Source organism: Haplochromis burtoni, unplaced genomic scaffold, assembly GCF_018398535.1.
Source record: "Haplochromis burtoni strain Fernald_Lab_line unplaced genomic scaffold, NCSU_Asbu1 Contig_2, whole genome shotgun sequence".
Lineage (NCBI taxonomy): Eukaryota > Metazoa > Chordata > Actinopteri > Cichliformes > Cichlidae > Haplochromis > Haplochromis burtoni.
The window spans coordinates 5,881,030-5,892,167 of NW_024582363.1; the positions used below are offsets into that span (position 1 = coordinate 5,881,030).

The window sequence follows — 11,138 nt, forward strand, 5'->3', positions numbered from 1 at the left end:
CCCCCCCGCCTCCCCCACCCATTCTGCGCCGGCTATATAACAACAGTTAAATCACAATCAGATGAATTTTGTTTAGTTAAAAACATTTTGCATGTTTCTGTCATGTCTGGGTGCTGTGAAGCAAACATTTTTGGCAGACAGTTGACCCAGGTGGTGTTCACACAAATTTTCCTCTCACAGACTTTCATATTGAATTAAGAAACTACATTCAAGAGCGTTCAATAGCCTCTGTGCCACTGGGTTTGAGTTTGTCAGATACTCAGTTGAGATAGAGTTCTGTCCTTCATTTTTGTCTTCTTCTTCTTTCTAGCTGTCCAGATTTGTTGTATTTTTCATTTTGCCCAGCTGTGTTTCGCAGTGGGTCTGTCATTCAGACCTTCTTTTCAGCTGACCTCTAACCTGCGGTATATACTTTGAGATGAATGAATCTATATCAGGGCCAGGGATACTGTTTGATTTCATTTCAGCTTTTTTTGGTTTCAATGGAAAGAAAAGTGAGTGCTGGGAATTAATACAGGATTATGTAGTATATTTTCAAGTGACCTTCAGAAAGTTTGATTCAGGTAGAGCAGAATTTGTACACATTCTACACATAGAAAGCTTTAACCAAGGCTTGGGTAATTCAACAAACCATATTTAATGATAAATATCTCTAAATCAGTTATAAACTAAATCAGTTTTTTTTTTTTTAAAAACAGACTGAAGTTGAATTTAAGAATTCAAGAGTGGATCTTTGCCTTTTTGAGGACTGCAGTGTATTAAATCCTCTTGGGAGACACAAGCATTAAAATAAATACTCTGCTAAATATATTTGCATATGTATCCTAATGACAAAAAACTGCTGACATAAGGCTTGGGAATGATTGTTGAAAACAAAACTCCTTTTGGTCTGAACCAGAAGAAATATTTTTTATGGATATGTGCCGTGGAATTGCAACATCCTGCTTCAATAATAAATGGAAGTTAACAGGCGCATGAAAAAAACAGTTAACCATTTGGGAAAACTGTAAACTAAGATTAAAATAAAGCCAGTCGATCCATAAACACAGATGTTTATTGCTATCTCTTGATTTACATGCATGGCTCACAAAATACCCAAAGTCTGCAGAACCTTTAATGAGCACACTCAGCACTGTTTAGTGAGCTGTAAGCATTGTGTCATTTCATTTGTGTGTTAGTGTAGGTTGCGTTTGTCTGCTTTGTTTTATTCCATTTATGTGTGTGCTTACAATTGCCCATCTGTAAAAATGAGCACTTATCAAAGATTTGGTGCTTTTAGTGTCAATGCACAAATGAGCCTTCATATTACTGCAGCATGAAACAAACAAATTCTAGAGTATCTCTTTTTTTCTTTTCTTTTTTTGTTTTTGTTTATTTAGACCCTTGGTATATATATAAATTTAGGAGAAATAGTTACTAACAGTTACATGTCAGTGATATGGAATGGCTATGGAAAGTACTCAACCTTAAAACACCGCAATAAAGACCAGCTCTAAAAGTTTTGTTGTGTCAGTATTTTTTGCTTTGTCTTGCTTTTTTTTGCACTGAGAGTGAACAACTGTTTTATCTATATGATAAACCATCCTAACTGGCTCACCCTAAATGAACACATTGGCTCTGATCTTTATCACCAGCATTACAGATTAAATAAGCACATTGGCAAAACCCTGACATCTTTAAGACTTTATAGGCAATTTCATGCATTTAATCAAACTAAAAGAGCACACAGCTCTTCATTGTATTTCAGTGACACAGTAACACAGATGACAGGTCACACTACATCTGAGAGCAGTCATACAGTATATTTATCACATTATGTATATTAATGCAACAGTTCAGCATACTTCAGTGCAGTGAAAGCTACACCCATCCTTTGAAGAAACAGCAGCCTCAGTGTAATGATGCTGCATTTTAACATATGCAAATGTAACTATTCCTTAACATATTGGGTGATTTATTGTTTTAGGGCATATTTTTTTAAATACTATATGATAATAGGTGGCTTTTATTTATTTTGTACCATACCTTACATGTTTACAAGTACTTTATCAAACCCTCTGGGTACGATTTGGCACAGACGACATTGTATCAGTGATTCTGTTACCTGCCAGCACAGTGCTAAGCAAAAACTAAAAAGACATCAAAACTTTTACAAGCCTCTATACCCTCATACATAATATTGTCCTAATAGCACAGTTTCTTATGAAAACCCTGAAGTAGCTCAGTCTTTCTGTATGAGGATCAAATGCGAGGAATGTCCGAACTGGGCACATGGTTGGCAACAATCTGACTCTGGAAAAGAGGCTGGAGAAACAGGCCCAGGGTTCCCACCACACACACTATCACAAAGATCCACAGAAACAGACGATCCACTACCATGGCCACATACTTCCAGTCCTCTATAACCTGCAAAAACACAGAATTCAATAAAATAATTTCAGTTAGTCAATGTACATGGTTCTTCATGCTGATATTTTTTTCAAAGTATAATATTGCAGAGCAGTAAGATTAATTAATACTGTTAGAACGTGTTGAAATATAGAAACCAAATGAAGACAATAAATAAAAAAGCAAATGCTTGTTAGTTTTAATGGGAACACATAATATTCTATAAAACGTTTCTTCATGCATTTCATGGAACAAGGTAAAACCCTTAAAGGATCGGTCTCCATAGTGCTGCATTCTGTACATTGGAATATCTATTGACCCTTTCACCTCATCATCAGTGCTGTCTGTAGTGGTTTTTGAAACGAGCTATTTCTCATTCCTGGTTTCCTCCCTATTGATCTGTTATTGATTTGCTGGTATCTATTGATTTGAAGGGAGAAAGTGAATGATAAAATCAAAATCTGCCTTCAGTTTGGTGAGTTACAGCCACTACTTAGGGTTAGTAGTTTTCCCTCCTGCACCTTAAGCGTCCCGGAGTGTGAGGAAAATGTTATAATTTGAGTACAAATGGCTGTGACCCAGTTTATTGTGACCAGGCTACGTGCTGGTATCTGACACCTGATATATTATATATAACAACAACAAAAAAAATAGTTCCATATTCTGTTACCTCACCTAATGAATGAATTGGAGGTAGACTGCAATTAACTTCATAATAAATGTGGTTGAACTAACGTTATTTCCCTAGGCAAAACTGGTGATAGCAATAATGGCACTGTAGACAGATTGATGGTGATGCTATTCCCACAACAGAGGCCCATCAGGACCATCATATTATTCCAATAAAGAGAATAACAAATGCATGAGTCTTTCTATCACATGAAATCTAAGCATCCACTTCACATACACAGATTAGTATAAACTAAACTTATAAAGTTATATTTATCTGCATGTAAATTCTGTGTCATTTGTTTCAAAAGTAACACGCATATGTGGACTGTCAGAAATGTCACCTTTATATCACTCTTTTTGTTAGCATTATAAACCCATTCTGTGAACAGATCAATATCTAGATACGTTAGCTTAGTTAGTCAGCAATTGGATTAGTGAGGTCTACGCCTGCATTATGATTTATGGTGCATGTTTTTTCACCTTTTTACTCTCTTGATTAAGAATGTTTTGAAAAAAGGACAATATAAAGCTCTTCTAGATGCTGACAACAAAGACGCTCAGCTGGTTATTAAATGCTGAAATATTAGCAGACTCGAAACAAAAACTCAACTCAGTTAAAAACATCACATTCCGTTGAGCATCCACATCTGTCAAGTTTCTCCACAGGTTGCCTTGTCACTGTGTTGCACTGTTGTTGCTCATGACATCTTTACAGCACACAGCTTATAACCGATTGTTTCTTTTATGATATTAACATATGCAACCAGAGTAAACTTAAAAACTGCACCTTATTAGTAAATTTCTTTGTAGGTAGATATTTAAACTTTAGGGCCCAAGTTGTTTACTTCTGCTGCCACACATGGTAAGCTAAGCTAATTGCCTTCTGGGTCCAGCCCAAATGTTAAACTCTGGGGATTTTAAAGAAAAATCTAATAAGATCCCAAATGCACAAGTTTAGAGCAAAAACTATGCTTATAGTCTGGACCCAAAATAATTGGTCTCTGTCGCTGGCTAAGTTATGAGTCCGTGACAAAGTATTTTCTGTATTTTTTTTAATAATTCATCAGGTTAAGTTTATAAAGTTTGCATTCTAATGGGGGAGGCCTTTGAGTAACAGTTGGATTGCCAATACATACAGTAACTGACAGCAGACATCTGCTAGGCTTCACCTGAGTTAAGCTGAGACATTGAATTTGACCTTTTGTGTTAGAGCCTTGTTGATCCTTTTTAATTACACTATCATGACTCTTAATTGTACAAGGAAAATATCCTTTTATATAAATGGTAAGACAGCTGTAGAACTGGCAAGTACTAAGCATGCTTATGCTTAATATTTTAAGGCTCACAGGGGACTGCACAATACACACTCAAAAACCAAACGAGTTATACTGTATACGTACTGCTATAGTAACAAATATTAAAATAGCTACAGTCACTATATAGAATATGAAATAATAGCCAGGTGAAATATGTGCTACAAAAAGTATACATACACTCTGATCATCATCATCTCCCATCATGTGTTCAGCCACAAAGCACACCCCATTCACTGCCTCCTGGATATCAGCAGCCCAGTCTGAGTTGTCCCTGTGTTGGAAGTCCTGGGTGGATGTGAAACTAGTGGGAAGGAAATCAGTAGAGCGCTGGTCTCCCTTCCTATAGGAGTGACTGTATCCTGCTGGAGGAGTTATATTTTTGTGTCCTGGTGTAGAGAAGGCAGAGTCTGAAGACAGCAGCGCAGAAGCTGACATGGTGATATCTGCCTTGGATGCAACTGGATATCCCAAGCCCAAAATGGTTCTTTTAGCTCTTAAGCATCGATGCTGACGCAATCTTTGGCGTGCAGATTTGTTATGAGGGCGCCTCATGAAGAGTAAGGCAGGCAATTTCTCAAGAAATATCAGCTTGACCCAAGAAGGCATGGTATGGGTGCTAGGAGAGCGGTGGTGCACGTTGAGCACGCACACACTGGTGATGATGGAGAAGGTCACCAGGACCATGGTGAACATCAGGTACTTGCCAATCAGGGGAACATCTAATGATGTTGGAGGAACAATCTTTGAGATTAAAAGCAGGAACACGGTGAGGGCCAGAAGTACAGAAATGCACAGGGTCATCTTCTCGCCACAGTCTGAAGGCAAGTAGAAGACTAGAATGGCCAAAGAGGTGATCAAAACACATGGAATGATGAGGTTTATGGTGTAAAAAAGAGGCTTCCTCTTAATGATAAAGTCATATGTCAGATCCACATAAGTGGGATCCAGAGGGTTGACAGTCCGTCTCCCTGGCAGAGCTAAGATATCCCACTCTCCACTGGGAGTAAAATCATCCATACTAGCCATCTCAGACTTTAAGATCAGGTCAATCTCTGTATGGTCATATGTCCAAGATCTGAACTTGAGAGTGCAGTTCTGCTGGTCAAAGGGAAAATGTTTGACTTCGATTTTACAGGCGCTTTTATAGATAGCCGGAGGAAGCCATTCGATGCTGCCGTTGAAAAGGACGATGACATTAGTGAACACCGTTACCTCATAGGTTCCGTCAGCACTATGAGAAAGAGAGGAAATAGAAATAAAACAGCATATAAATTGGCCTTTAAAGCTATCATTATCAAAATTCTAGAAATTTACGGTAAAGCTATTTTTAATAATGTGTAATAGTGGCATTAATTATTTTTAATAAGAAGATAATTGTTAAAGATTCAGTTAATCACTAAAGCAAATGCATAGACATTCATTAATGCAGACAGCTGGTAAATATATTGATAGAGGACAGAAACCAGGAGGGTGAAAACATGAAATATAACTTACTCTATGATATGACTGACTTTTCACTTTTTTTCATTTTGTTTATTCATTTTACAATAACGCTGTTACAGTTCCATCCAAAATGTTTGATAAGGGCATCAGAGGATATTTACAAATATTTTACAGATTAATAATATCTTTTTTATTTAACACCAGCAATGTGCAGACAGAAACTCTCTTCAAAATACAAACTGAGAAGTCAGCCGAGCTTACTTGTTGTACAGGACAATATCCGGAAGCCACACATGTCTGGAGGGAATGCGCAGTTTGACAATACCTTCATACTGTGCAGGATCCCATGACAACCTGTAGTCCACCCAGTGCTGGAGAGACAGAGGGACCCAACCATTCAGTGCACTTTCCCAATAGCAGTTCATTTATAATTACATGCTACATTATCTGTAAATTATGTTTGGGGCACAATTACAGAAGCGGTTTGTTCCACATAGAGAGAGGAAGAATGGATACGGATACGATTCAAGTTCAAGATGAAGGACATTTAACACACATTCTCACTCAGTACAAGACAAAATGCTTCATCACACCTACCTGAGTGAGCCAAACATTTGTGGTCATGATCTGTTCCCTTTCATTCTGAAAATGAAATATTAGGGGGAAATTACCTATATTGGTAATACAAGTTTAAGACCCAGACACTGGCCCTAGAGAAGTAGGAACTTGTTTATGACATTTACTCTTTTTATATTTTTGTTCTATTTAATTAAAACATGAAGAGCTGAAGACCTATTGGGGTATATTAATGTTTAAACAAAAACTGGAAATTATATGCTTCTGCAATTTTATTTAAAAAATAAAAATAAGTCCTATACTGATTTGAGTCATGGTTGGACCTTCCTGTTTACTGTCATGTTTACTCTGGCATCTCGTTAAAAGTAACCTTTAAAAAAAGAACTGCACCTTTAAAAAAGAACTGCACTGCACAAGAACACTCCTTTCATCTCAGATTGCTTGTTAACATGTTTTTGATTGCACTGTCATCAAACTGCCGTGACATACACTTCCAATAAAGTGACACCAAATGGTAATTACCCCAAGGGGTACAATGCAAACTCATAAACAGAAGCTGTGAACGAGCCTTGCTACTTTAGTCTGCAGCTGGGAGGACCCTCCACTGTAATTCAGAGAAGAGCCTCTATCACTGTGGCCAAAACAGTTTTATGGCCCCTTTTAATCCAATGTGCTGAAGTTTCAATCTGGACATGACAGAGGCAGAGATCACGGCTGACCAGATCTATCCTCAGCTTCATCCATCCATTTAGACCTATGGCTCTTCAGCAGAGCTTGCTCTTTAATTAACTACTTCCTCGAAGCTCTTTTTTTTTTTGTCTCTTGCTGTGTGCTTTCTATTAGCCGCCATCTTTCACACTTAATTTCTCTTTATATCCTGTTGTGTCACCATCACAAAGTCTCGAACAAAAAAAAATAGAAATATACATAGAAATGTAAATACGTATACATACTTCTTAACAATGGGCAAGAGTACACACTTACCACACTGATGAGCTGAGCCAGAGACACTTGCAGCTTTACTGTGACTCTCTCGGTTCTGTTGACAGCTGGGCGAATGAGGGGATTGTAGCGATCTTTTCCCAGCAGCCAGTTCATGAGCCGCTCTTCGGAGTCAGCGCTGCTGCTACCTGGTGACATCACACTTTTCTTCAACATTTATGTACACACATCCACCTCACCTCTGTCCAGACAACCCAATAAAATGGAGAGACTATAATCTCAAACAGAGATTGGAAAATAATCTTTAACAGCTTTAGATCAATAATAAAGAGGAATGAATGAGATCACATTTTTTTTAAATACATATATTTTATATAGATATATTACATTATAAATAATCTACAATATACAGTGTAATACACAAATCAGTTAAAGACAAAATACCTTATTTAAATACAACAGAAAAAATCAAGACTACATTGAACAAGGTAGTAGGAAATGGGCATTTTAGGTGAAAAGAGAGATTCATTTTTCTCTATTATTGTTGTGAATAGCCAGTGCTTTCAGTGTACAGTATTTAGAAACAAAACTTTAAAAAAAGTGTAAATTTAAATATTTATTTTAAAACTGTGTTAAAAGCTTGTATTTTTAAGTTTGTTAGGTTTCTATAAAACCTCACACATGAAAGCTACACTGTTTAATGGGAAGTTGAAGATTAGGGATGTGATTGGTTTTGTGTTTTTAGTAAAAATGCTTGAACTGATGGTGCCACAATACACAATCTACCACCCTGGCATGAACACACTTACTATATATACTGTTAGATACCTTCCAGCTTTAACACTAAATTTTGGTAAAAGAGAATACTCATCTAACCATACTCCTGTTTTGTTTTTGTTTGGGTTTTTTTTTTGTTTTTTGTTTTTTTTTGGGGGGGGGGGGGTTGGATTAAAATGATTTAAGTACTTGCTTAATCTCTGAAATTCTAAGCGAGATAAATGAGGATTGCTTCAGTCACACTGCTTGTTTAGTTTTTAAGGAAGGTAGAATTACACATCTGTGGGTTTGCTTTAAGCAAACATGAAGCAAAAGCACAATTATTAACACCCAAATATGTAAACTAGGAAGGTTGTGTGTTACTGGAAATTACATAAAAATGTCACAAAGTCCCAAAAAGTCATTTCCCAAAAAGGTAATTACATTTTGTAGAAGGGCAGATATTTTCACAACATGTTAATAACTGTGCTTTTGTAACAGCTTTGCTTAAAGCAAACCACAAATCTGTATTTTAAGTAAAAATAAACTATGAATTCCAACACATGAACTCAGCCTTCTCTCCTATTCCTGATAAATAATGTCTAAGTAAAGTGTGAAGGCAAGGCTGATTAAAACAGATGGTCAGTTCTCTTCTGAAGCAGAGCAGATACATGTAATACTACCTCGTCTATTTTCTTTACTTGCAGCTGGTTATTGATGTCCCCACAAGGTTTGGAGTTGCTGACTTGACTTATGTGTGGCGAATGCTCTAGTAAAGCAAGACTTGTACTAATGTGCTCATTGAAGAAAACTTGTTACTTTTATCACTAACTACAAGGGCAAAATTCAAGGTTCAAATAGTAAATCTTTGCATTGATTTTTCATAAAATGTAGTCAGATATTAATAAAAGCCACAAAAATATATCTGCCTAAACTGATAGCTTACAATGGCTGGTAATTCATCGAACACACTGACTAATCATTAACATTCAGGGCTAGAAAAAGTATTTGCACTTCTGTGCTGATTACTTCTTCTAAGGCTTATTGGGAGTTTGGTTTTTCACAGCACTTTAGAAGAGGCATTATAGGGATACACAAAGCTGGAAAGGCTACAAAAGCTGTTCTAAAGACCTGAGCATTCAGTTATTGACAGTTAGATAAATGCTCTACAAATGGTATTCTCCTTAGGAGATCCTAAGGAGCAAAGATCACACCAAATGTGAAAAAACAGTAGCAGCAAAAAAAAGCAATAAAATCTCGAATGAAAGACTGTCAGCCACACTAGTCTTAAAATAATAAAAAACAGTTTTAAAACTTTACACCTCTTAACAAGATGGCAGACACTTATCTGGAAATTTAACTGACACAACGTCGCCAATGAGAGCAATGAGACAAAGTTTAAATTTTCTTTGGAGGAAAAAATGTGCACCACATCATGGTGGAACACTTCATGATTTGGGATTTCTTTGTTATCCTGTTCCAGTTCAACATTTTTAGGTGAATGTCAGGGCAGCAGTTCATGACCTGAAACTCAGTGTGGGTAATGCAACAAGACAATGAGCCTAAAACAGAATGATGGGGAAAAAAATCCATATTTTGGAATAGTAAAATCAAAGCCCTGACCCGACCTTAATCCAACTGAGATGCTGAGGGCTGACCTAACAAGGGCTGTTAAAACATCCTAGAAACACAGCTGCACTAAACAGCACTGTAGTGACATATTGTCCAAAATTCCTCTCAAAAGTCTCATAAACAGGTATAGGAACATCTAATTAGGGTCATTTTTGTTAACCTAAATTGCAAATAAACAGATAGACCTGTAGAAAATATTTAGGTATATGTCTCATAAAAAATTACTAATAAATAAGCCCACTTTTACACTTTTCTTATGCAATATTATTCTAAGAATTAAGTATAAATTAATTGACTTTTGTCCTGAAAATTCAGAAAGTCTCTTGCTGTTGTTACATGATGTGTTTAATAATGATACTGAGAGCACAAGGGTACATGGTTTATTAGTTTAGGCACTTTATGTGTAGCCAGTTCAGCAATCCTGATAATTTCAGACTTTTTCTTGCAGCTACATGTGATGATGGTGTGCGGTTTTAGAAACAATATCCAGCTGTGTGTGTCATTATCAACTCACAGACTCCTGCAGCTTTGCGAGGTGTGGCGTAATATCAGTCTATCCCCCACAGGTCAGTGAATAATGCCATGACTGTGCCTTTATCAGACACTCACCAAGATCCTATTCACCACAGCAGGACTTCCATACCACCACTGAGCAGATGGTATGGGGTTCAAAGTTCTTGGAAGCCAGACTCAAACAAGTTCCTTTTTCCTCAGACCTAAAGACTGCTTGAGCCAGACCAACTGTAGGCAGCTGCTGTGAATAGCATCTAAAGTGTGTGTGTGCATGCAGGTTTAATATGGGAAATTAATAGTGTTGACGCTACACTGATTGAAAATGAGGTCAGGCATGTTAAATAAATTTGTAAGCTGTTTTGGAGTTGATAAAGGTCATTTGGTGCAGCACACCTTTAAAACCCATTATTTTACATTGTAATGGAGTTGGAACCTTGATCTAATCAGTTTAAAAACTACAGCAACAACAAAACGGAGAGCCAAAGATATGCTCTTATATACTATTAGATATGACATAATATTCTAATATGATATAAATGGCAAAAAAAAAGGGTGGGGGGCATTTTATTTCTTGGACACACTTGAAGAATTATCTCATAAATGCAATAATATGGCGCCAAATCCTGTAACATAAAGTGTGAACCAAAAATGTTCGCTAAATAATTGTTTCCTAAATTGTCTGATGTTATAAATGTTGTTTTGTTTTATTTTGTTTTTTGTTTTGTTTTTGTTTGTTTTGTTTTGTTTTTTAAAAACGACCTTACTGCATGGATGGTACTGGTTGTGACCCGAAACCAGATATTTTAAAACAGATAGATAGATAGATAGATAGATAGATAGATAGATAGATAGATAGATAGATAGATAGATAGATAGATAGATAGATAGATAGATAGATAG

General features: G+C 36.6%; 1 protein-coding gene across 2 annotated transcripts in view; it reads right to left on the bottom strand.

Moving 5' to 3' along the window:
- Positions 1-741: 741 nt before the first annotated feature.
- The window catches only part of chrnb4 (cholinergic receptor, nicotinic, beta 4 (neuronal)), an 11,224-nt gene continuing 827 nt past the window's right edge, over positions 742-11,138 (bottom strand). Inside the window, exons 2-6 of one of the 2 annotated variants that reach the window (XM_005912895.2) lie at positions 7,380-7,525; positions 6,417-6,461; positions 6,081-6,190; positions 4,554-5,607; positions 742-2,406 (exon numbers count right to left, since the gene is read on the bottom strand). In XM_005912895.2, the coding sequence (XP_005912957.1) occupies positions 2,242-2,406; positions 4,554-5,607; positions 6,081-6,190; positions 6,417-6,461; positions 7,380-7,525 (1,520 nt within the window). In that variant the 3' untranslated portion in view covers positions 742-2,241. The remainder of the gene's footprint in view (positions 2,407-4,553; positions 5,608-6,080; positions 6,191-6,416; positions 6,462-7,379; positions 7,526-11,138) is intronic. The other variant, XM_005912896.2, reaches the window with a different exon arrangement.